This window comes from Equus quagga, chromosome 12 (assembly GCF_021613505.1).
Source record: "Equus quagga isolate Etosha38 chromosome 12, UCLA_HA_Equagga_1.0, whole genome shotgun sequence".
In the NCBI taxonomy this organism is placed as follows: Eukaryota; Metazoa; Chordata; class Mammalia; order Perissodactyla; family Equidae; genus Equus; species Equus quagga.
This window is the reverse complement of record NC_060278.1, coordinates 16484853-16512643: the sequence shown is the minus strand read 5'-3', so window position 1 is coordinate 16512643 and position 27791 is coordinate 16484853. Positions and strand designations below refer to the sequence as shown.

Sequence of the window (27791 nt, the reverse complement as noted above, 5' to 3'; positions counted from 1 at the left end):
CCAAGTTTGTGTAGAGCAAAAGGTCCAAAGATAGGGGCTTTTGTTGATAATGGGCTGTGACTTCTAGAGGATACAGCAGAAAGGTTTCAGAAGTTAGGGAGTAATGGATATGCAGAGCTGTTTGATGATGGAAAGGAGCTTCTTTTAGGGACTGGTGAAAACAAGAATAACAGGCATATGGTCTCGAGTTCTCAATTATTGGATAGGTGAAGAAGCTTGAGGTGGAATAGTCTTACGTCAAGTCAAAGGCTCACTCGTATGCTTTACTGGGTTGAACGACTTTTTCTGTGTTGAAGAGCTGTTTGTGTTTTCTTTCCTGTGAACTCTCTGTGCATATCCTTTCCTCATTTCTAGGAGTCCTTGATATATTAAGGACATATCTTGTCTGTAATATGAGTTGCATACATATATTTTTTTTCATTATTCTTTTGACTTTGCTATGTTGTTTGATTTTCCATTTAGGAGTTTCTGATTTTTATATGGTTGAATTTATCAGTCTTTTCTTATGGTTTATAGAATATTGAGGTATACAGGTCTTTCCTTCTCCGAGGTTTTAGTGGAATTGTCTGATGTTTTCTTTATGGTTTCATTTTTCATTTTATAATGAATAGAATTTTTTTAATACAATTTTAGATTTACAGAAAAATTGAGCAGATAGTATAAAGAATTCCATATTACCCATCCCACCCCTTGTATACATCTTACATTAACATCTTACATTGTGATTATTAACATCTTACATTATTAACACCTTACATTAATGTGGTACATATGCTACAAGTAGTGAACCAGTATTGATACATTGTTATTAACTAACTAAAGTTCGTAGCTTACGTTAAGGCTCACTCTGTGTTGTACAGTTTTATGGGTTTTGACAGATCCATAATGACATGTGTCTGTCATTACACAGCAATAATTTTACTGTGTGATTACGCAGTATGGTGTCACCATCCTGAAAATGTCCTGTGCTCAACCTATTTGTCCCTCTTCCTCTCTCTCAACCTCTGAAACCACTAATTTTTTTTACTGTTTCTATAATTTTGCCTTTTCCAAAATGTCATAATTGGGATCATATACTATGTAGCCTTTTCAGACTGACTTCTCTTATTTAGCAAAATGCATTTACACTTCATATATGTATTTTCATGGCTTAATAGCTCTTTTTCTTTCTTTTTTTTTTTTTTTTTTTTTTGCTGGGGAAGATTGTCCCTGAGCTAATAACATCTGTTGCCAATCTTCCTCTTTTTGCTTGAGGAAGATTATCCCTGAGCTAACATCTGTGCCAGTCTCCCTCTATTTTGCATGTGGGATGCCGCCGCAGCATGGCTTGATGAGCCATGTGTAGGTCTGCACCTGGGATCCAAACCTGCAAACCCTGGGCTGCTGAAGCGAAGCACATGAACTTAACCACTATGCCACCTGGCTGGCCTGATAGCTTGTTTTTAAAAAAATTCTGAATAATGTTTCGTTATATGGATGTGCTGTAGTCTGTTTATCCATTCACCGATTAAAGGACGTCTTGATAGTTTCTAGTTTTTGGTGAGTGTGAATAAAGCTGCTATAAAATATGTTCATGTGCAGGCTTTTTGTGGACATAGGTTTTCACCTCAATTGGGTAAATGCCTAGGAGCACGGTTGCTGAATCAAATGGTGAGACTATGTTCAGCTTTGAAAGAAACCACCAAACTATGTTTCAAAGTCTGTGCCTGTGGTTTGGGTGTTACACTTAAGTCTTTGATCTATTGGAATCCATCCTGTTATTTAGTACGAAGTGTAGCTCTAACTTTATTCTTTTCTGTTTGGCTACCCAAAAATTTCAACACCACTTACTGAATAGTCTATTATTTTCCTTCTGATTTGAAGTACTACTTTTGTATGTTACATTCCCCTATGTATTGAAATCTAGTTTTTGAACTTTCTCTTTTGTCCTGTTGGTATTGTCTATTCATGTCTTGCTACCACATGGTTTTAATTATTAAAACTTTTAATACATTTTAATATTTGGCAGGGCTAGTTTTCCTCATTTTTTTTTCCAGAGTTTTTCTATATCCTCTTGTCCCTCTCTACTGTCCCAGATAAATTTTGGGATTGGCTTGACTAGTTTAAAAACAAAACTGTTTCTTTTTAAGTTCGCTTAGTTTTAAATTAATAAATGTCATTATGATATTAAATCTTCCTATCCAAGAACGTAGCTTATCTTTCTGTTTATATCCTTTAGTAGTGTTATAAAGTTTTCCTCTTATAAGTCTTGTACATTTTTGCTTAAGTTTCTTATAATGTATTTTATCCTTTTTTGCTGCTATTTTGATGGAGTCTTTCTTTAGCTGGTTGTTTAAATGGGAAATTTCTTTTTTCAAAGGTAAACTGTATTATAACATCTGTCAATCCTGAAAGGAATGATCCACTGTAAGGGGAAAGTTGAGATGATGATTCAGGAGAAAGTTTCACTAGGGAGTAGAGATGGCATCTGATGTTTCCATCTTTACTTGCTCTAGACAATGATTTTGCTTGTATTTTACTGTGATTTTTAAAACACTGTATTTTACAGAATGAGACCTACAGAATCCAAATCCTAGTGACTGTAGGGATTGTTTCACAGATGAGGAAACTAAAGCCCTGAGTTTTTTTTTTTTTTTTTTTGGCAGTAGATTAGCCCTGAGCTAATAGCTGCCACCAGTCCTCCTCTTTCTGCTGAGGAAGACTGGCCTCGAGCTGACATCCGTCCCCATCTTCCTCTACTTTATATGTGGGACACCTGCCACAGCATGGCTTGACAAGTGGTGTATAGGTCCACACCCAGCATCCGAACTGGCGAACCCTCGGCTGCCAAAGCAGAACATGTGAACTTAACCCCTGCACCACTGGGCTGGCCCCAAGCCTTGAGATTTTAATGTGACTTATCCAAAAGTAGTAGCAGAGGCAATAGCAGAAGTCAGGTTTCTTGACTCCCAATTTTATGTTTTTTCTCACTTTTCTACTGCATCCTTAAGTGCCTATAATGAACAGTTATTTGAAAGTTAAAATCACGAATCAAGACATGCTAATTTTGTATTGAAGTTTTTAGTGATTCCTCTCTCTCCCATGCATTATGTTACATTGTGTTTTGTTTGACTGAAATAATACTTTAGTGTTATATACTCTGGAATTCAAAATATCATCATACTGAATTTAAGTGTGCAATGGATATTTTCTACCCTTCCATTGATCCTCAATATTTGGTATGTAGAAGTTCAGTTTACCCTCTTTTCTGATGAAGTCCTTCAGGATCGTGAACTTGTTCTTCAAATAGCCAAAAAACATCATTTGTGTACTATATTCATGTTTCATCGATTATCTCATAAGGAATGCATACTTTATAAGCTCAAAATTGAGAATTTGATGTTGTACTCAGTGTTTTGCCCTTCCCCCCTCGTGTTTTATGTAGTGTATATTACAGTTCAAATAGCATTTTTAATATGCCATTGATTATACAGTTACTCATTTCAGTTCTGATTTCTTTCATATTTTATATTAGAGTTTCCTTACAGTTAGTGTAATGCCTTTGTACTTTTGAAAGCCATCCTCTTAAATTAGACTCCCCTCAGTATTCAAAGACAGCTTATCTTATCTCTTAATTTAAAAAAAAATAATTTACTTCAGCAAAGATTTGAGTTCCCATATCTTTTAGTGTGTGCCTGCTAGATACTAGCATACTAAGACCTCTAAAAGCTATGCAGACACATACACCCTCCCACGTCCACAATATAGTTATACATAAATCCTTGAATGGTAAGATATAGTAAGTCATTTTCTTATAGCATGTAAGATGAAAATGTTAACTTTAAATCACTCTGAAACAGCTTTGAAAGCTAAAGTTGTAAAAGTAACTTGATAGAAGAAGACATGTTTTTGCTTTCTAGAACTGACATTGTTGAGTGTCTCTAAAACTCCCTGACACGATTCTAGGAGTATTGTCATAAAATGCTGATAAGGAAGCATTAGAATCCCCTTTTGCAGGTGAAGTCTGTCAAGCTTTAAATCCTTTTCTCCTGCATCACAGAGCTGCTCTTATCTGGCAGTGGTTCTTGGCTCGGGTGGTATTGCGCTATTAGGAATGGTTTTGGTTGCCACAATGACGGGGTTACTGCTGACATTGATTAAGTGGGGACCAGGGATGTGATACACCGGATAGTTTTACTCTGAGAAGAATTTTTCTGTCCTGAACACCCACTAGTGCCCCTATTTAGAAACATACTGCTAGCATCTTTACTTTTGCAGTCCTACTTCATAGGTGATTAGAGGTTAACTATGTGAGCAGTTTCATTAACTGTGCTTTAAATTATTTTATATATATATGTAAAATATATATATATTTACTGTTTTTCTTTTATATTTTCTCTTCTTTAAGGAAAATGTCCTATTATTCTTCTGTCAGGCCCCATGAGGGGGATAATGAAGAGGTGGTATCCTCATTTTGAAAAGTTGATTGATCTAGAAACAGCGATTGATTTAGTAATAGCTGCAATAATTAGAATTTAAATTTACTTTCTTTTCAATGGTAATAATTTCTTTAAGAGTATAAAACCTTGTTATCACAGTTTAACCTAGTATTTTTATGATACAAAAGTACTTTTCAAATGAGATGTAGAGATGAGACATAAGTGAAGAGACCTTTTAAAAATCTTATAAAGCATAATATGTCACAGATTCTGACTCCTTTATCCAACAAGACTGTTAAATATTTTTGGCTTTCTCCTTATATATTAATGGAAAGATCTTTTCAGGTAATCTCACTAACTGGTGACTAGAGAGTAAAGTTGAGCTATTTATCTGTCATAACTGTACAACAACATACCTGTAAGTTAGGTAGACGTTTATAAATAATGTGGTGACAACTTTGGAAATTTACTTGGGGCTATTCAAAGAGATTTGAAATTTCTTTATTCTTTGAAAAGGGAATTGCAGGAATGCAAAATTACTTTTAGTTCTGCTTGATCCTCTGACTCGATTTGAGCTGTATCCTATACATTCATTGAATTTAACTGTGTTCTTTTGCAGCCCCCTCAAATGTTGTCAGATGTTGTTTTTCCTAAAAACTTGTCCTTCCTATCCATTTAGTGAGCTTCTGTGTGCTGTATCACAGTTACGGTTCCCGTTTCTCTTAATAGAGTCTGAATATCTTACTGCACTGGGTGCCGTTCTTGCTCAGAGTATGCATATTTTAAACAGCACGGCCCTATATGCAAGTCAAATTCTTCAGCTGGTGCTCAAAATAATAAGTTTGCTTTAATAATTGAGGAAAAGTTGCATACTGAGCATAACTGAGAGATGGCAGAGTATGTTCTCCAACAGCTAACTCTCTAATCAAGGAAGATTGATTAACTGCAATTTCTGCCTTGCACTCTGGCTTTTGGAAACAAACCCCAGGAAATGGTACTATTCCTTTCCATTTACAACGGTGCGCTTTGTGCTATGGTCATGTATCACATGGTAAGTTAGGAGTAATGGAGACTTATTTGGGGGTTGGAAAACTGGGAAAGGTGAGAGATAATTCTCCTTTCCCTTACCCTTGTCTGTTTGTTTTCCTGTCTCAAAATAAGGAAAAGAGAGGATATGTTTTAAAATGCCAAAAATGAGGTTTTGAGAAGGTTTTCGAGAGACATGAGGATGTGACTACACCTTATAAAGGTAGGTGGTAGAAACCGTTGGCAGACGGCTCTAAATGCGTGTGCAGATTTTATCTCAGCGTGTATTTTTACAAAATACCTCAGCTGTGCTTATTGCCATCAGTCTCTTTCCTTACATCCCGTGCTCCTCCCAGCACTGTTTATTGTGCATTGTTCCCTAATCATGATCTTCTTAGAATTCTTAAGAAATACATTTTATGAAAGCGTGTACATTTTCCACATAGGAAACAAACTCAGTGGAAGATATGCAGAAATTGGTAACAAATAGAGCTTTATAAGGACGATTATTCAATTATTCTAAATACTAATTATTGTACAACACTGAAAAGTAATGTTTTCCATATTTAGCTCAATAGCTTTTCATTGAGTATCAGCCATGTCGAAGGCACTATTCTAGACAACATTCAGAATGAAAATGTTTTACTTTCATTCACTGGAGAGTAACAGTAGTTGCTAAATAATTCTTATTTTTGTTCTCTCAGATTTCAGTTGAAAGTAGGGAGCCAAGGATGAGCAATATAGCGTGGGACCCTGTTGTCAGGAACCCTCAAGATGGGGATATAAACAGTTAAGGAAATTTTATTAAAATTTTATTTTTTAAAAAAGATGAAAAGAAAACCCAGACAATTCTAAATAATACAGGTTAGTATTATTTAAAGCTAACAGCAGTCAGCACACTGTTAGAGGTGATTCTAGTTACCTATTGCTACATAACACATCCTGCTAAGACGTAGTGGCTTAAAAGAGCAATTTGTTATTATCTCATGGTTCTGTGGGTTAACAACTGGGCCCTTCTTGCTTGGGGGTGTCTCATGAAGTTGCAGTCTGGTAATGGCCAGGACTGGAGTCATCTGAAGGCCTGACTGGGATGGATGCTCAATATGGCTGGCAGTTGATGACAGGCCATCAGCTAGGACCTCAGCTGGAGCTATCAGTTGAAACACTAAGGCCTCTGCATGTGCCTTGACTTTCGTGCAGAATGGTGGCTTGGATCCCAGAGGGAGCATTGTTCTAAGAGACCTAGGTGTACTCCACTTGGCTTGTTAATGAACTCTAAGTCTCAGAATGTCACTTCTACGACATTCTCTTGGTCAAGCACATCACTGAGGTCAGCCCAGATTCAAGGGGAGAGTCGTCAGAGTTCACCTCTTGACGAGAAGCGGCAGGGTTACAGCATAGAAGAGCATGTGAGAAGGGAGTTATTATTGTACTTATCTTAAATACATAATTTGCCACAGAGGCCTTGAAGTGCCACATAGTTCTATAAGTGTTGAATCAGAACTTTGGACTAGATAACAAAGCAATGAAATATGTCATTAGAACAAAAAAATGGGCTTTAATAAACCAAATAGTAAATTCCATTTTTATTACTTGAAATAGTCATTAAGAACTTCAATGGCAAAATGTGATGTAAGAGTTCCTTTATTTTTTTCGTCTGTCAGTTATTTATGACTTTTTACATGGGAAAAAATTATTCTGTGTTGAAAAAGTTCTACCCATTTGTACATATTTGTAAATAGGAAGAGCTAACATGCGAAATCTTAACTAATTGGGTCGTCACGAAGATTAATCACTGACCTTTCATGGTTTTGTTTTATATACATGACTTGATGAAACTTTTAGTTTGTGAAAATTCGTAAAATCCAAATTGAAGATGACAGCATAACATCAATTAAGGAAAGTGTTATCAACAGAGTAATTTGCTACCTGTTGAATATTTTTTGTGTCATTGTAATTTACATGGAGAAGGTGATTCACTCTGACAGTACTGGTGACCGAATTGGATTAATTACATGGATCAATATCCTTTAGCACTGGTATAAACATATAGCACTCTGTGCAGGGAACTCTTGCTTTCTGGATACTTTTCCAATAAGATGAATGAGCAAGAATGAGTTTTCTTTTTTGTGTGTGAGGAAGATTGGCCCTGAGCGAACCTCTGTTACCAATCTTCTCTCTCTTTTTTTTTTTTTTTGCTTGAGTAAGATTAACCCTGAGCTAACATCTGTGCAAGTCTTTCTTTACTTTTCGTATGTGGGATACCTCCACAGTATGGCTGATGGGTGGAGTATGTTCACACCTGGGATCTGAACTTGCAAACCCTGGGCCACCGAAGTGGAGCACGTGGAACTTTAACCACTCGCCCACAGGGCTGGCCCACAAGAATGAGTTTTCTTAATTCGTGGTTAGATCGAAGGAGTGACTGCTGATAAAATTCATTTAAAGAATATCCTTTCCAGAATTGCCTCCAGAGCTCAAGTTCGGCAGAGTCTGTTTCATAGGGGAAACTGGAAAAGTCTGCAGTGCAAATGAAAGCACGGTAGCTTGGCTCTGTGATATTTGTGTCTGAAGATTGAGGAGGGTTCATAGCTTAATTTTCATTTACCTTCCTGCATGAGGTAGCTTACTTTTAGTAGTTGTGACTTCATCTAGAAACTGAATGACTGAGAGTGCTGTGATGGGAGGGGCGTGGGAGTAGAGAGGATTTAATAGAGCACAGCCCCCTCTTCTAGCTCTGGCTTTTTTTGAAACCCACAGTACGGTTTGTTGAGATGGATTGGAGATACTCCTGCATGGTGAAATTGACTTTGATGCTTTAGTTCATTAGCGCTGGCATATGCCAAGGCAGCTATCCACATTCCTGAAAAGGCTGTTCTACGGTTTGAGAAAAAGATAGTAGAAGCCACAACTACTGCCTTTTTCTTCTTACCCTCTTATACAGCACATGCCCCAGATCTGTGCATACAAAGGTGATGTTGTAGATGAACATAGTTTTCCCGGGGATGACCATACGTCCAGTCTGCTTTGGATGGTTTCGCTTTATGCCCGCTGTTCTAGTGCTATGCCCAGTGAGCGCTCCCTTGCACTCTCAGAAGGGCACCTGTTAGATGATAAAGTATGCAGACGCTGTGTCTGTAGTCAGCTTTCATCTGTCATTGAGAAGATAATAGCCATAGTATACCTACTTTAAATTCGCTTTTAACGCTTAAACCTTTTTAAAAAGACTTTTAACCATAATCTTTCATTAAATTATAAGATTTAATAATAAAAGATAGATTTAACTTCACTTTTACGTCTGTGTTTTCCTTCTCATCTTGTGGAAATATTGAAGACCTGAATTAAAAAATGCAGAGTGAAATGAGATAGTTAATACAAGATTTTTGTGGGTCACTTCTGTTGTTGAATAGTGCCAGTTTTATAGGCAGTTCTGAAGGGATTTTTTAAAGCTTACCCTATTATATCTAAAAAGATACCGCTGTCTTAGCATACATTAAGTGTTCATCAACACTTAAAAACATTATAATTGGCTTTTTATGGCATTATCCGTTTTATGGTGCAATAGCCCACTTTGTTTTGGTGTCAGAGATATCTTTGCCTTGGTTTTTAAAATTGGCTGTGGTGAAACATTCAAACAACATAGAAATGAATGAAATAAAAAGTAAAAGTTCCATTTCAAAGCCCCTTTCCTCACTCTCTTTTCCAAAAGTCACCACAGTTTAGAAGATTATTTTCTAAAATGTTTGTTCACTGAGCTGAATCATCTTTGGATCATTATTTTTTAATGATTTTAATTTTAGTATTCAGATAATTCTTTTTATGTTTGGCCTTTACCACTGCACTGATAATTTTGTGTTTTTATATGCCAACATGGTTTTCACAACTGCAAAAATTAGCATGGGGTCACAGATTCTGGCCCCTCAAAAAGTCCAACTGTGAAAAAGACAAAATCTAAATAATAGTGTTATAGTATATTGTTTCTTCAGTCTAATAATGTTGCTATCAGAGGCTTTTAATATCATGCAAAATTAATAGAAAAAGAGCTTGAGAATCATAAGAGCTGAATACTTGACATATAATAGGTATTCAATAAATATACATTTTTTTCTCTTTTCTCCATGGTCTTTAGGGTGGAAAGGTTCCCAACAGGCAATGAAACATTCTTAGAAACAGAAATTCTATTTTTTATTCTAATTTGTCCTTATTAAAAAGGATTTTTTTCTGTTTATCACAGTGCTTAGTAATTGCATTTTACGTTCTTAAAGAAATTTTTTAAGATAACTATGCTTACTGGCCAGTTTTTCCAGAGCTTGTTGGAGTTCAAATCACTTGATAATGTTTTTTCTTTCATGTGTTTCTGTGTGTCTGTGTGTCCACTATATGTTTCCAAAACTTTTCTCTCATCCCAAACAGGAACTCTGTATGTATTAAATAATAACTCTTCATTCCGCTTCCTCATAGCCACTGGTGACTTCTGTTCTACTTTCTGTCTCCATGAATTTGCTTGTTTTAGGTATCTCATATAAATGGAATTGTACAATATTTATCCTTTTGTGTTTGGCTTATTTCACTCGGCATGTTTTCATGGTCCATCTATGTTGTGTCATGTGTCAGAATTTCATTCCTTTAGGCTAAATAGTATTCCATTGTATTTTGCTTAGCCATTCATCTGTTGATGGACATTGGCTATTGTGAATAATACTGCTGTGAGTATGGATGTACAAATATTTGCTTAAACCCCTGCTTTCAGTTCTTTTGGGAATATACATAGAAGTGGAATTACTGCATCATATGGTCATTTTATGTTTAAATATTTGAGGAACTACCACACTTTTCCACAGGGGCCGCACCGTTTTACATTCCCACCAGCAATGCATAAGGATTCCGATTTTCACATCCGCAACACTTTGGTATTTTCCTCTCTTTTTCTTAAAATAATAGCCGTCCTAATGGGTGTAAAGTGGTATCTCATCGTGGTTTGATTTACATTTCTCTAGTGATTTGTGATATTGAGCATCTTTTCATGTGCTTATTGGCGACGTTTATCTTCTTTGGAGAAGTGTCTTGTTGAAGACATTTTTGAATTGGGTTGCTTTTTGTTGTTGCTTTTTGTTTTGTTTTTGAGGAGTTCTTTTTATTTTCTGGATATCAATTCCTTATCAGATACATCAATTGCAAACATTTTCTTCTATTCTGTGGGTTGTCTTTTCACTATTGATGGTGTCCCTTGGTGTGCAAAAGTTTTAAATTTTGATGAAGTCGAGTTTATGTATGTTTTTCTTTAGTGAAGAACTGATGGTAATTCTGCATTAAACATTTGGTAGAATTCACCAGTTGAAGGCATCTGGTCCTGGGATTTTCTTTGTGGAAAGTTTTTTAGATTAGTAATTCACTCCTTTTATTTGTTTTACAGGTCTATTCAGATTTCTGTTTTTTCTTAGTCATTTTCAACAGTGGAATTTGTCCATTTCATCTAGGTTATTTAGTTGGTGTAAAATTGTTCATAGTGATTTTTTAAAAATCCTTTTTATTTCAACAAATTGGAAGTGATGTTCCTCCTTTCTTTTCTGATTTTAATAATGAGTCGTCTTTCTTTCTTGGTCGGTCTAACTAATTAAAGGTTTGTCTGTTCTTTTTTGCTGAGGCAGCTTTGCCTGAGCTGACATCCATTGCCAATCTTCCTCATTTTGTATGTGAGCCACCGCCACAGCATGGCCACTGATGGACAAGTGGTGTAGGTCTGCACCCAGGAGGTGAACCTGGGCCACTGAAGCAGAGCATGCCAAAGTTAACCACTAGGCCACCGGAGCTGGCCCTTTCAATTTTGTTGGTTGTTTTAAAGAAGAAACTTTCAGTTTCATTGTTTTTTCTCTGTTGTTTTTCTGTTCTCTATTTCTTTTATCTCCTCTTTAATCCTTATTATTTCTTTTTTTCCTGCTTGCTTTGGGTTTAGTTTGCTCTTGTTTTTCTAGTTTCTGGGGGTTTTTTGAGGAAGATTAGCCTTGAGCTAACATCTGCCACCAATCCTCCTCTTTTTGCTGAGGAAGACTGGCCCTGAGCTAACATCCATGCCCATCTTCCTCTACTTTATATGTGGGACACCTGCCACAGCATGGCTTGACAAGCAGTGTGCATAGGTCCACACCCAGGATCTGAACTGGTCAACCCCAGGCTGCTGAAGTGGAATGTGTGAACTTAACTGCTGTGCCACTGGGCCAGCCCCCTTTTTCTAGTTTCTTAAAGTGAAAGTTTGGATTATTAATTTGAGATCTTTCTTCTTCTTTTAAAATATGTGTTTACAAGTAATTTTCTTCTAAGCACCGCTTTTACTGCATCTCATAAATTTTGATGTGTTGTATTTTCCTTTTCATTAATCTCAAAGTATTTTCTCATTTCCCTGTGATTTTTTTTTCTTTGACCCATTGGTTATTTAGGAGTGTGTTGTTTAATTTGTGAACTTGCCAAATTTCCTTATATTACTGATTTTTAATTTCATTCCATTGTGGTTGAAGAATATGGTTTCTATGATTTCTGTCCTTTTACATTTATATTTATTTTTTGGTCTAACATATTGTTTATCCTTTATAGTGTTCCATCTGCACTTGAGAAGAATGTGTATTCTGCTGTTTTTGGGTGGAGCATTATATAGATGTTGATAATGTTTTATAATATTAAGTAAAATATTTGTCATTTCAATCTGATGAATTAATATCTTGAGGCTATCTTCCTTTGACTAATATAAAGAGCTCCCAGCCTATGTTATCTTAACTCATTGCAAGGCAGTTCTGTGGTCAGAATGTATGTAGAGTATTTAAGAGCCAGCCACAACTGGGTTTGAATCTTGTTTGTACCAGTTACTATCTGATAACTGGTATCCTGGGCAAGGAACTGAACTTCTCTAAGACTTAGCTTACCGTGAATGTTTTGAATACTGAATGAGTCCCTTGCTTGTCAGTAAAATTTTGAGAACCTAGATACATAGGTGTTCCATAGGTTGAAGTTATTTCTGTGACTGTTATTGTTAATTGTGTAGCATCCCTATGAAATACATGTTTGCCGCATGCATGGTCTGCTTATAAAAAAAAAAGTTTTACTGAGATGTAATTTATTCCCAATAAAATGCATGCCTTGTAAATGTACAGTTTGGTAATTTGATGAGTTTTGACACTATATATATACTATGTAAGCACCACCTCAATTGAGAGAGGGGGTATTTAATCACTCCCAAAAGTTCCCTCTGCCCTAAGCAACTACTAGTCTGTTTTCTGTCATTATAAATTTTCCTTTTCTAGAATTTCTTAAGATGAAATTGTGTAGTATGTATTCTCATGTCTAGCATAGGATATGATTTTGAGATAAATCCAGGTTTTTGTGTCTATCAGTAGTTTGTTCTATTTATTTTCAAGAGATACTCCATTGTATGGATATGTTACAATTTGTTTATCTATGTACCTGTTGATGGCCGTTTGTATTGTATCCAGTTTTCAGTTGATATGAAGAGAGCTGCTGTGAGCATTCTGGTGCAGAATACTTGGTAGTGTGCTTTTATTTTCATTTCCTTAAGTGAACTTTGTTTTAGTGATTTCATTTGATGTGAGAGTTATTTAGCTATGTGGTGTTTAATTTCCAAGTATTTGGGGATTTTCTTGCTATCATTTTGTTAGTAATTTGTAGTTTAATTCTGTCCTGATTAAAGAATGTACTTTGTATGATTTTAGTCCTTTTGAATTTGTCAACATTTATTTTATAGCCTGGAATGTGATTTATCTTGGTGAATTTTCCATGCACTTGAAAATGTCTACCCTGCCATATGTGGGTGGAATGTTCAATAAGGTCAAGTTGCATGATAGTGTTCAATTATTCTGTATCCATACTTTTTTTGGAGTTTTATTTGTACTGTCACATTATTGATAGGAGTATGTTGAAGTTTCCAGTAGATTTGGCTGCTTTCCCTCTCATTTCTATCAGTGTTTCCTTTATATATTTTGAAGTTCTGTTGTTGGGTCCATACACATTTTAAATTGTTATGTTTTCATAGAGAAGTAATCCTGTCATTATTATGGAATGTCCTTCTTTATCACTGTTAGCATTTCTTGTTTGAAAACTACTGAAGCTATTTGACTTTCTTTTGATTAATATTTATATGGTGTATCTTTTCCTATCTTATTTCTTTTAATCTGTCTTTAAATTTAAAGTAGATTTCTTCTAGACAGTTAATATACAGTATATACTTGGTTCCTGCTTTTGTATCCAATCTGACAATCTCTGTCTTTTAACTGGAGTGTTAGGCTATTTACATGTAATGTAATTATTAAATATAGTTGGATTTAAAGCTACCGTTTTGCTGGAAGTTTTCCTTATGTCTTATCTATTCTTTGCTCCTTTTTCTTTTTTTCTCCATTTTCCTTGCTTTCTTTTGGATTGAGTTATTTTTTTATGATTATATAATTATCTTCATTTTTGGCTTATAACTTACAGGTCAAAGAGGCATTACAAGAGCAACTGGAAAATATTTTCAGTGATATGAAAGCAAAAATACAATATATCAAAACTTGTAGGATGTAGCTACAGCAATCCATAAAGGTAAATTTGTAGCATTAAATGCTTATATTAGAAGAAGAAATACCACAAATCAGTGATAAAAGTTTCTATCTTAAGAAACAAGAACAAACTCAAAGGAGCAAAAGGCAGGAAATAATAAAAATAACGGCAGAGATCTATGAAGTTGAAAAAAAGAAAAACAACAGAGAAAAATCAAAAGTAAAGCTGTTCTTTTGGGAAAAAATCAAGTAAGATTTATCCTAGGCATGCAAGACTGGTTTGGCACTTGAAAATCAAGCAGTGTAATTCACCGTTTCAAAAGACTAAAGAAAAATACCATATGATCCTCTCAATAAATGAAGAAGATGCCTTTGAAAGAGTTCAACAGCCATTAAAAACTTTCATTAATCTAAGAATTAAAGGTAATTTCCTCAGCCTGATAAAAGGCATCTACAAAAAAACTGTGTATTTAAAATCATGGCAATTGTTTGGTAGAATTCACCAGTGAAGTTATCTGGACCCAGAATTTGCTTTGTTGGAACTCATTATGAGTCCTGCAATACATCAGTACCAAAAACGGAGATATTAGAAGATGGCAAAACCACAGACTCGTTATGTATAAAGGTGCAAAAATCCTCAACAACATTATAATAAATCAAATCTAATAATGTATAAAAATGATAGTGTATTATGACCAAGTGTGGTTATTTAGAACTTGGAAAATCTCCAGCTTTCTTTATGTTACTCATTTGTAGTATACTTTATCATAAATTTTACCTAACAACATACTGTGTATCTTTTCAATTTTTAAAAAAATTAATTTGTTTTTATGGTTCAAAATATAGTCTGTCTTGGTGAACATACTGTGTGCACTTAAAAAGAATATATGTTTTACTATTTTAGAATGGAGTGTTCTATAAATGTCATTTACATTAGGTTGGTTCATGGCATTATTCAGGTCTCCTATATCCTTACTGATTTTCTGTCTAATTATTTTATCAAGTTCTGAGAAAGGAATGAAATCTCCAACTATAATTGTGGGTTTGTCTTTTTCTCTTTTTAGTTTTATCAGTTTTCGCTTCATGTATTTTGAAGCTCTCTTGTTAGATAAGAATTGTTTAGAATTTAGAATTGTTATGTCTAACATAAGAATTGTTATGTCACATTTAGAATTATGTCTAACATAAGGAGAATTGATCTCCTATTGTTATATAATTTCTGTCTTTATCCCTGGTAATGTTACCTATTCTGAAGTGCACTTTGATATTAATATAACTGCTCCACCTTTCTTGTGGTTCATACTTGTGTGATGTATCTTTTTCCTCCTATCCTTTTACTTTTAGGTTACATATGTCATTATATTTAAGCCGAGTTTCTTGTAGATAGCATTTAGGTGGGTCCTGGTTTATTTTAAATCCAATCTACCGATCCCTGTCTTTTATTTGGTGTGTTTACATTATTTGCATTTAATATAACTGCTGATATGGTTGGATCAAAATATTAAAATCTGCTGTTTTTCTAGGTGATTTCTGTTTAACTTTTGTCTGTTTTTTTATTTCCATTTGTCCTTTACATATCAATTGAATATATTTTATGATTTTCTTTTATTTCCATTTCTCCTTTAAAAATATTTTTACCGATGGCCCTGTATTAAATTTTTGTAGTCTTTTTTTTCTCTCTGTACTTAAGTTCCTGTACTTTAAGCATGTCTTCAAGTTTACTGATCTTCATTCTTACCTGATTAATTCCATCCAACTAATTTTTCATTTTATATATTTTTCATTTCTGGAAGTTTTGTTGTATTCCCGTTAAAGTGTATTGGACTTTATTCTGTTGGAAGTTAATTTACACTTGGATCAACTTTATTCTTCTGTGGCTTGTTTCTGAGTTGTTATAGGATGAATTTAGAGTAGTCTTTTGGGATAGTTTCGCCCCATTACCAAGGCCTACACCTTCTAGTGTATCCACTGAAGGCTCTGGATGTTCCACGAGGACTCGCCACTTTGCCATGAGCTCTGAAAACTGTGTGAGCTTGGGGAACTCTTCAGCATACAGCTGTCAGTCACTTTTTGCCCAGCCTTGTGGAGTTTGTAACTTAAGCACGTGTGGGTTTTTCCACAATAGGCCTAAGTGGACTCTTGTGTAGGTATCCGGCACTCTTTCTTCCTATAGCTCCTTCTACTCTGTCCTACAGCTTCTGGCCCCCACAGCCTTCCTGAATTCCAGTGTCTGTCCCCTCAGCTCAGTGAGATCACTTCTCTTCCAGGGATCACCTACTCTGCACTGAGATCCAGAAATTGCCTTTAGGCACAAAGCCTGTACTACTGATATCTGGAAAGTGCCGCTAGATAGAAAGTTGAGACAAATGTCTGGTTTATTGCTTGTATTCCTTCTTAGAGACCATCATTCAGCACTGCTGTGATCTAATCTCCCAAACAGTTACCTCAATATATATTTTAAATATATTTTTCAGTTTTTTACTTTACAGCAGGAATGTAAGTCTGGTTCCAGCTATTCCATCATGATTGGAAGTGGAAGTCTTGGTCTGCCATTTTAATTCCAAAACTTTTTTTCACCCAGAATTAACCCCAAATACCTAATATAATTGCTAAGGAACAGTCTGTCAATTCTTTTTGAAAAATTTAAAGGAACTTGTTAGTGTACAGTTTTTGAATTGTTTCATTAACAAAAATTAGACTTCTCTACCATATTCTCCATTTTGTATACTAGTTTATTGCCTACTAAGTTAAGGGGGAAAAAAGCTGGATGTACTACTAATTGATTGTTACATTTTTCATTTTTCAGACCTAAAGACTGTCTTCGGTCTGTTATGAAGAGGGTGAACCATAAAGATCCTCATGTTGCTATGCAAGCGCTGACTGTGAGTGATTTCATTTTAAGTTCTGTCACAAAAATATCGTGCAAATTGAGCTCTTTTAACTTCTGATTCTATGCTTTTAGCTTCTAGGAGCATGTGTATCAAACTGTGGCAAAATTTTTCATTTAGAAGTATGTTCAAGAGATTTTGCTAGTGAAGTAAGCAACGTATTAAACAAGGTAAGGAAAATTATTTACAGAAATGAATTGACGATCTTCTTTCTTTATGTATTTTATTGTTGAATTCTTCACATTTTAAATCACAAGGGTCTATTTTGTGCTTTTTTTTTAACCCTTTCTAAGCTATGTCTATTCAATATATAAGTAAATGTTATGTTTCATTGAAGAGACTACAAATTTACCTACTTCAAGTGTTGGTTTCTTTCAAGCCAAATTAGAGTATATTTAATCTCTTTTCTTCTTCTTTCCTTTCATATGATAAGAAAATAAGTGTACTTCTCTATCAGGTTAAATAATACCAGTCCCTTTTAGGCACAGTTTTTGTAGCCACAGAGGTATTTTCCTGATATAGAACTATTCAGAAATACTGCGAAAATGTGGCACTGTTGAGTTTTCACCTTGGCATGAATAAGGCCACTACCTGCCCTTTGCAGGATGTTAATACTATACTGTCTACTTAAGTAAATGTAGAATAAAGAATTCAAATTCTGCAATTCAAGGAATTTTAAAAATTGAAGTTACTAATTAATATGTGAGTTTTCCCAGTAAAAATCTGTCCATTCTAAAGGTAATTATTTCTCACTTTTTTGAGGGAGGATAATTATATGTCAAGAAAAAATTTTAAAGTGATAAAAGGGAAAATGCCTCATAGTTTTTGGAAAAAATGAGTATTTCCAGGTTTTAATAGAAAACAGTATAGAAATGAGATAAGAATTTAAAATTCTATACTTCTTTTCAAGCATTGTGATTATGTGATAATTCTTTTCCGATTCTGCCTCATTCAGTTATATTTAGGTATTTTCTACTAATTAATAACCATCCTTTTAATGTCTTGAATGTCCATCAAAATGTACAACTGTTTATGAAGAGCTTGTAATGTCATGTTTTCTATAATTTAATTGAAGATGAGGTACTGAAACTGGTATTTAATAGTGTGAACAACTGTTTTGAAAAGCAAACAGCTACATATACGAGAAAGGACTTCTTTTTATTTTACAGTGAATGTATTGGTTTTATACTTAAGGGGGAGATGTTATTATGAAGAAATTAAGTTTCCTGGAATATTAACATGAATAGACCTCAAATTAGGCCTCAGATAGTTAAACAACTTGGGAAAAATACACAGTCACGCATGTTAGAAGTGAGGAATTAGGAATAAAGGAACCATACCATTTATTCTCTTTCCAACTTACTTTTTTATTGGCCTGTGAAAAACCAAGTAAAACAGACTATTTTTCTTTGTCTTCCTCATGTACAAAGCTTGCTTAGTTGCAAAATACTCTGGTCAGGACTTTCTGACCTCCAAAATAAGTTATTACATATTTGATCTGTTTTAATTTGATATGAGGTGTGTATGATGGTATCTTCTCTTGTTTTTCATAGTGTGAAAATACAATTAGTTTGTTTCTAGTAACCAACTATATTTTCTTATGTATCATCTATAGCGAGGGGTTATTTGTGATTCAGAAAGAAATCTACAACACTTGATAATTTTTATATTTAAGTTATCCTTATTAAATCATTAACCAAGAAGTTAGTACTTTTTAATTAACATTTTTCTCTGTTTTTTAGGGTCACCCTAAAGTGTGTGAAAAATTAAAGGCTCTTATGGTTGAATGGACCGATGAATTTAAGAATGATCCACAGCTTAGTCTAATATCAGCAATGATTAAGAACCTTAAGGAACAAGGAGTTACGTTTCCAGCTATCGGCTCTCAGGTATTTTGTAAAGTTGTGGCTACAGTTTGTGTCTCTAAAGTAGCCATGTTTATTTGAATTTTTTTTTCCTCCAAACCCAGGCAGGTTTTACTACTCCAGAGAAATTATTATTAATAATCTTACATTCAAAGGTGCCCAAAAAATATAGTGGAATATTAATGTGTTCCAACTTCTACTTTCCCACTGTTTCTCCTCTATAAATGAATTAGTGTAACATTTTGCAATTTTTAAATTTTTTATATAATTTTAATAATATAGACAAAATTGCATTATTGTGTCAGGTAATACTGACAATCTTGTTAAATGCTCTTAATGCTATAATTTACTTACAAAGAATGACAGCTCAAAAATCAGGATATTCTTAAAATTTAAGGATGAATTTAGAGGTTCTTTTGATTATAAAATTTACGTATACCTGTATTAAAAATGGGAAGGAGATATAAGGGAGTCAAGGGGAAGAGAAGCATGTGAAACATCTTTTCCCTTAACAAGAGCTGACTAGTGCATAAGTCTTTGTCCTTCCTCCTAATAAATATGATTGATTGAAAGACTTGACTTCTCTTTTCCAAAAAAAATTATGTATATAATGAGATAAATATCTAATTTATGTCATATAGAAGAAATGCAAGGTTATCTCTTTTATTCTTTTTCTATTCTGGGTAACCTTTAGCATGCCCAACTCATCAAGGGGGCTTAAACTGTGTAGTAATTTCCCATACTGCCTTTCCCTACTGAATGGATCGGGGTGGAATATGATGAGTTGTGTGAAAGGACAAGCAGAAAACTCTCAGCTGTGGACGACTCAAGTTCAGGGTTTTGACCGCTCCACGGAATCGTGTAGTGACTCATCCAGACTTATCTAGACTTTCTTCCAAGGTACTTCTAGTTTATCTGAGTACTCTTGACATGTGAAGACCCAGAAGTATATTTGGGAGGTGAAGGAAGGAAAGGATATTTTTCTTCTTAATTGATATAGTTTTACAATGATAAATTATGTCTTTGAGGGGCCGGCCCCATCCCCGAATGATTAAGTTCACATGCTCTGCTTCAGTGGCCCAGGGTGTGGATCCTGGGCACGGACATGGCACCACTCATTGGGCCATGTTGAGGTGGCGTCCCACATGCCACAACTAGAAGGACCCACAACTAGAATATACAACTATGTACTGGGGGATTTGGGGAGGAAAAAAACATTATGTTTTTGAGAAATATTCATTCATAATTGATAGCTGGCTTTTACTACTCTCAGAATAATTTCTAGAATCTGTATAATTAAGGAATAATTTTATGCAGAATGATCCAAGATATTTTATAATAATTTCCTTGACAACAGAAACAATGTTTAATTATCAGAGAACCAAAGAGTGTAGATGCTTAGTGGAATTGCAGTTTCTATACTCTGAGAACCTATTCTAAAGCTTGTTACTTAAATTGTGGTTCGTTGACCATCATCACCACCACCTAAGAAGCTTGTTAGAAATGCAGCATCTCAGGTGCCACTCCAGACCTATGGATTCATCATCTCCATTTTAACAAGATCCTGGCTGATTCTGGATGCACATTAAAGTTTGAGAAGCACTGCTCTTGAGTACGGCTTTCAGTGCAAGTGAAAACTGCATTTCAGTCCACAAAGGGACTTATTCCTATAAGAGGAGGAAGAAGAATTAATGATCTGACACGTAGCTTTGTTCAGTTAACCTAGAATCTCAGATAATTGTGGGAACAACTTTAGGGATTCTCTAATCTAATCCCCTCATTTTACAGATGAGGAAACTGAGGGACGCAGAATGGTTAAGTGACTTGCCCAGGGCCACAGCTAGTAGTGACAGAGCTGGAACTAGAACACAGGCCTGCTGACTCTCAGTTCAGTGTTCTTTCCACTACATGATCCTGCTTCGTGTGATAGAGAGGTTAGTGGATATGTGTCTGTCCAGACTAGGCTTCCAAGGACAAGAAGTGGAGCGAACACGTGGCAAGGGCATTTGTTGCTTGATTGGCATAGAAGTTATGTTACTGTCCTGTTCAAAAGATTCAGGACATAGATCAGCAACAGTAAAGTTGAGTTGCTTCTCTTCCTTTCAGCTAGCTGTTGTAAAATATGTGATACCTAATTTTGTTATAGTTGCTATCTTTCAGCCACAAGAAATATATAAAACGCATGTAAAGTAAAATATGATGAGCTGGAATGGTGATTATTTTTATAGTAGTTTCTGAAAAGCTTATCATTGAAAACTGTGTTTGTAAAGAGCTTCAAGTTTAATGAAAAAACGCATCATCTAGGATCAACTGCAGAAGTCCCTCTAGATTTTAAAGTCACTTAGTTGCTTTAGTCATGACTACATTTTCATCAGTCTAGGTCTTTGTTAGCATACTTAACAAAAGCCTCTGAAAATATAAGGATCTTTTAAGTATATTTTTTCATTCAAGTACGGAAGCAAATAATATAAAAATATGAAGAGAAGTCATACATTAGTCACCAACTTGTGCTGCTGTGCTTCCTTTGGTACTAACTTTAGACAGAGAGAGAAAAGTAACGTTAGCACTGCTGCTGTATTTGACTCGCTAATAAGGCAAGTGTCATTGCCACACTTGGAACCTGATAATAGAAAGAACTTTGAAAAGTGTGCAGTGCGGGAATGTAGGGCTGAATATAGCTTGTTTCTGTACTTCCTTCTTGACTGGTAGAGATTCCTTCACAGACCACAAAAGATCAATATGTCTATTTTGTGAAATTCAGCAAGTTATGAAGAAAATTTCATATGTAAAGAAAAAGGTTACCTCTGACCAAACATGCCTTCAATTTTCAGAGGTGCATGATGATTGAAACATTGTCTAAAGAAGATTACAACTAGAGGGGGATCAGAGTTGAGGGTGGTTAAAGATCTATTCCGTGAACTACAAACAGCTTTTCTCTAATCAGCTTTTCTAAAAATAAATGCCTTGTGCATTTGTTTGACAATTTAAAATATACTAAGTGAAGAATATAGAACTGTATTTTACTATGATGTTGAACATTTTGCCTTTAATTTGCTCAACAATCATTTTTTGATTGCTTGTAATATTTAGGCTCAAATACCCTCAAGGAGCATATAGTCTGGTTGTGGAGACAGATGTGTAAGCAGATAATTATAATAGAAGCTGAGATTTATTGCTTGCCTTTATGTGCCAGGCACTGTTCTAAGTGCTGAACATGTGGTAATTAGAATATTTTTTAGAATTATGGTTTTTTTTTACTGGTTGCTCTGGAATTACAGTATCCATTTGTAACTTTTCACTATCTGTTTTGAGTTAATGTTGTATTATTTCATGCCAGTGTAGAAAGCTTGCAGCTGTATGTGGTTTCTTGACTCCCTGCTTCAGCACCCTTTATGCTGTAGTTGTCACATGTATGACATACCTTACCTCTATATACATTGTAAATCCCAGGAGACAATGTTATGCTTTTTGTTTTAAACCCTGAATGACCCCCTTCCTGTCTGACTTTGGAAGCTACATGTGTTAATTTAATCCTCTCGATATACTGTATGATGTGTAGGTGCTCTCATTCTCATTTGTAGCTGAGGAACTTGAGGTGCACAGAGGTTAACGTACCCAAGGTTATACATTAGAAAGTGGTGGATCTTGGATTTGAACCCATGTTTTCCTGACTCTGCAACTTGCATTCTTACCAACCCATTTCATAGAACCTTGTTTGAAAGTGTTAGGAGAGGAACACAGAAGAAGGAATGCTTAATTAAGGGATTTAGGAATGTTTCCTTGAGAAAGTGGTGCTTTAGCTGTTTACTGACTAGTGAGTTGAAACTTAATAGGAGAAAATGTGGATGGAGCAAAAGGAGCCCGAGAGGAGGACATTATAAGTAGAAGCAAACGTGTGTCAGAGGTGGGAAAGTACCAGTATATATACATATGTGGTAACTGATAGAATGATTGAAAAATGAGGCTGGTTAGATAGGCTGGAGTCTGATTTGCCTTGATTGCCATGGGGAAACTAAGAGGCCTAGAAGCTTGTAATTCCGTAAGCGTGAATCAGTTTATGTATTTATTTACTTATATACTACCTTATTTACAAAATATGTTTAAGCTGGACAGTAATATATTGTCAGAGTTAACGACTTGTATTTTGGTTTACAAAATAGTCTAGTCTTATGAGCATTTATATTATTAGATATAAATCTAGGTTCCTAAAGATAACATCCTGACTTTTGATCTGCAAGGAAGCAATAAAGTATAACTCTTGAATAGATACTTTAAGCTTTCAAAAACTATTTGTTTTTAAAATAGTCATCTCTTTCCCTCTCTCAACTCCTTTTCTGGTTTTAGAATTTTTCTAAAAGTTTTTAAATCTCCTCTGGTTTTTCTTCTCTTGTTTGCATCCTGTCTGCTTTTAGTTGAACTGCTTTGCACAAATCTGAGAGTGTGGTTAGGCTGCCGGCCCTGTCATGCAGTTACTCTCAGTCTGTCTTCTCCAGTTCTAACTCTTCTCCTCCTTTCAAAGTGGAGGCTGCTCCAGTTTGAATTTCTTTCTTTTTCCAAAGTCTGTGGTCGATTGATGAGAAAGTCTTGCAAGTTCTTAGATTAGGTGGGTAGGAAGATTGAGAACAACCCTCAGATGATGTGTTCCTTTTTTTCTGTTAGGCTGCAGAACAAGCGAAAGCAAGCCCAGCTCTGGTAGCCAAGGATCCTGGTGCTGTGGCTAACAAAAAAGAAGAAGAAGATTTAGCAAAAGGTACGTTTTTAAGTCCCTGATGGTGAGAAGATAAAAGTCTGTTACTTAATATTTTTATCCTTGAGATATTTAAAAATAAAAGAATAGGACTTCATAGCTAAAGCTGAACTCTACTTCTTTCCCCTCCGCAGTTTGATTTCTTTCCTCTCCTCTTCCAAGGCAGCTACTATCATATGTGTCCTTTCAGTCTATGGTTTTATAATATTTTTACTATACTATCTATACTGTATATCCATAAACAAAACCAAATACTTTTGTGTCCAACAGAGTCTTTTTTCGTAAATGGTATACTCCAGGTGCCATCTACAACTTGGTTTTTTTGCGCAGCAGTATGTTTGAGATCTATTGATAATGAGACACATAAATCAAGTTTGTTTTAACTGCTGTATAATATTCCCATGCACTAATAATAAATATATGCTGTAATTTATCTATCCTCCCACTGATGGACATTGGGGTTTTCTAATTTTTTTTTTTTACTCTAACAAGTATGCTGCATTGAGTATTGTTGTATGTGTTTTCTTGTATGTGTGTACGTGTATATATATATGTGTGTGTGACTATTTTGTGTGACTAACAGTGGTATTGTTGACTCATGGGGTAGGTACCTCTTTAACTTTGCTAAATAGTTGTATTATTTCCTCTTCCATCAGCAATGTAGGAAAGCTCTTATTATTATTATTTTTAATCTCTAGACAACATTTGGTTATTTTCAGAGTTTATTTTTTTGTGAATCTGATAGGTTCAAAATGATGTCCAATTATTTTAACTTTTATTTCCTATATTACTAGTGAGGTTTAATCTGTTTTTGTACATTTATTAGCCGTTCTGATTGTCTTTCTTTTTCTACTGTCGTTTTTTTAAAGAAAAAATAATATGTAGAAAGTCTTTATTTCGGATGTTAATCTTTTGCCTGTTATATCTCTTGTAGATATGTGCTTTTGGTTTTTGGCTTATACTTTAACTTTGATAATGGTGTATTTTATTAAACAGAAGTTTTACATTTTGATATCAAAATTTTTGCTTTTCTGTTATGAATTTTGCTTTTTTATGTCTTAAGATATTTTCCCCTATCCTTAGATGCTAAAAGATATTTTCCTGTATTTTCTTACGAGAGTTTTAAAGTTTTGTTTTCCCATTAGGTTTTATCGATCTGGAACAGAGGTGGAAAGGAAAAAGAGGTTACAAGTTGAGTTGAAAGCAGGGTAAATCAGTCTGTTAAGATTACATTGCCAAACCTGAGTGACACATGTGATGGCCTGCACTGGGGGAGGAGATAGAGGAGACATATTTGAAATCTGTTTTGGGGATTCTGTTAGGAGGCACTTTACTGTGGTTATTTCCACATTTCAGTTCTTTGAGTATGTAAGAGTTACCTTTGGAGCAATAAAATACAGATGCTGCCTTTGAGGCTCTGATTTAGTAAGAGGCTGGAGATTCTTGACTTCCCAGATGATTTTGATGATTATTTTGCAAACTGAAGCTATAGAAATACATTGAAAATGTGAAAGAAAATATAAAATATCTGCAGCTAAATTTTAAAAAATGGATCTAAGAGTTTATATCGTTTTATTATCTGGAATAATTTGTTGTATCCATTGAGTAAAAATAGTCGTCATGCTGTTCAGTTTTTGTGTTTATTTATTTTTTAAACTTTCAGTTGTGAATGAATGAATAGAATTGATGAAATGGTTTTTGTTCAGTATAGGGTATGTCCTAGTCCAGCTATGCTGTTGAAAGAAGAACACCTTCAGATATCTTTTTCTACTCCTTTGGATTATTGGATATATTAACAGTTTTGTTCTTTTGAACCCATTATTTTCCAGCTATTGAGTTGTCCCTGAAGGAACAAAGGCAGCAGTCAACCACCGTGTCCAGCCTGTATCCGAGCACATCCAATCTCTTAACTAATCACCACCACGAAGGCCGAAAAGTTCGTGCCATATATGACTTTGAAGCTGCTGAAGATAATGAACTTACTTTTAAAGCTGGAGAAATTATTACCATTCTTGATGACAGGTGATGCTTACTATTAAATTAAACATTCTTATGAAAATATATAACTTACTACTTTTGTGTTTCATGTTATTCCTGTTGAATGCCTTTACCAAATGTAATAAAAAAAAATATTGGCACAGATATATTCTCTGTATTACACTTGGGTGCTTTGCTTGTGTCGTACTGTCTAGATTCTTATTTTGTAGTTTAATTCCTTTTTATCTATTATTTAGTTTTTATTTGTTTTGGAGGCCTAGTTTATTTATTTTTGGTTTCATCTAATAATATATGTTGTTAAATTAGTAAAAAAGTTAAGATTTTAGAAAATATGCTGAATACGTCTGTGTATTTATGGAATTTGTAAGAAACACATAATATATTGAATTTATTTATTTACAGAGAATAGTATATCTGTGTGGAACAAATTCATTTTACATGGAATTATATACCTTTACAAACTAATCATAGGGGAGGTGATACAGTGCATTGGTTTTTTTTACTATGTAGCTTTATGTTTACTTGATAAAGAAGTACTGAAATTTGTAAGTGGTTTTAAAAAATAATTCAAATAGATTTAAGATTATTTCTATAGTATCTCAGTTATAGTCTAATATATTTTCTTGAGTGGAAGAAAATGCAGTAAAGTTTGAGTTGGTTAGTTGGAAATTGCACAAAACGTTGGTCATTCATTTAGGAAATGTTTATTGAGAGCTTGCTAGCTTTCCTGGTCCTAGGCACTGAGGATACAGTGGTGAACATGGGTGTACACCTGAGAGTGTGTTCTTGTGAACGTTTTATGCTATAAATGGTGTCATCTGTAATATGTGTTCTCCTGTGCGGGGAAAATTTGCTGATATGTGCTAGAAAGAGCACTGATTTAGGAATGGAGATGTGAATTAAGAGTCTACTATGTACTTATTACAAAGGATTCTTAGACTGGAGTCCATGGACCACCTGAGGTTGACTGTTTTTAAGTGTGGGGACCCCTTTTTCTGGGAGAGAGTTCAGAGCCATATATTAGATCCTCAGAGTGTTCACCAGGCTTCCAAAAGCTAAAGGACTCTGTGTTTAATAGCTTATCTTCTCCAAGGCCTCACCTCTTATTTGTAATAACAATACATTTTTTTCCTCCTTTATGGATCTGTTGTGGGATTCAAATCTGGTAATAATGTAAGTTAAACACTGTAAAAGGTAAAGATTTATAGAAATAATCTATTATAGGAAAGCGTTCTTTTTTGTTCCTCATAGTGATCCCAACTGGTGGAAAGGTGAAACCCATCAAGGCATGGGGTTATTTCCCTCTAATTTTGTGACTGCTGATCTCACTGCTGAACCAGAAATGAGTAAGTATTTTCTAATCTGTCAGTGGATGATAATCCATAATCCTCTTTTAATGAAAGTTGAGTAAATTCACCTTTCTGGAGCAGGGATTCTCAGATGTCAGTGCCTCCAAGGTAAAATTGCTGCTCTTTGGTCAGTAGATTATTTACCAGAAATCATCTAATTATCTAAGAATTGAAATCATCTGTCTACCAAGATTATTTTTAGACAGACTATGGACTTTTCGTTAAAAAAAGAGAGCGATATATATGTATGTGTGTATGTGTATCATTGTAAAAATGCAGATTAAGAAGTGTTCTGGAGTTTATGCATTATATATTTTCATTATCATCGGTTGATTTCTTCAGTGATCAATGGTTGTTCAATAGCATCTTGTTTAGTCTCCACATATTTCTGACTTTCCCAGTTTTGTTCTTGTGATTGATTTCTAGCTTCATAGCATTGGTGTCAGAAAAGATGGTTGGGATGATTTCAATCTTCTTAAATTTATTGAGGCTTGCCTTGTTTCCCCACATATGGTCTATATTTGAGAATGATCCATGTGCACTTGAGAAGAATGTGTATTCTGCTGTTTTTGGATGGAATGCTCTCTGTATATCTATTAAGACCATCTGATCAAGTGTTTCATTTAAATCTACTATTTCCTTCTTGACTTTTTGTCTGGATGATCTGTCCATTGATGTAAGTGAGGTCTTGAGGTCCCCTACTATTATTGTGTTGCTGTTAATTTCTCCCTTTAGGTCTATTAATAATTGCTTTATGTACTTTGGTGCCCCTGTGTTACACACATATATTTTAATAAGTGTTATGTCCTCTTAGTGGAGTGTCCTTTTATCATTATATACTGCCCCTCTGTCCTTCATTGTCCTTTTTAACTTGAAGTCTGCTTTGTCTGATAGAAGTATGACAACACGTTCTTTCTTTTGTTGGCCATTAGCTTGGAGTATTGTCTTCCATCCCTTCAC

The 27791-nt window shown here is 34.8% G+C and overlaps 1 protein-coding gene across 2 annotated transcripts in view; it reads left to right on the top strand.

Moving 5' to 3' along the window:
* STAM (signal transducing adaptor molecule) overlaps nt 1-27791 on the top strand; it is a 75380-nt gene that overhangs the window by 25733 nt on the left and 21856 nt on the right. For both annotated transcript variants that reach the window (XM_046679472.1, XM_046679470.1), the window contains 6 exons: nt 16791-16866; nt 16947-17042; nt 18615-18761; nt 23397-23487; nt 25314-25506; nt 26734-26828. In XM_046679472.1, the coding sequence (XP_046535428.1) occupies nt 16816-16866; nt 16947-17042; nt 18615-18761; nt 23397-23487; nt 25314-25506; nt 26734-26828 (673 nt within the window). In that variant the 5' untranslated portion in view covers nt 16791-16815. The remainder of the gene's footprint in view (nt 1-16790; nt 16867-16946; nt 17043-18614; nt 18762-23396; nt 23488-25313; nt 25507-26733; nt 26829-27791) is intronic.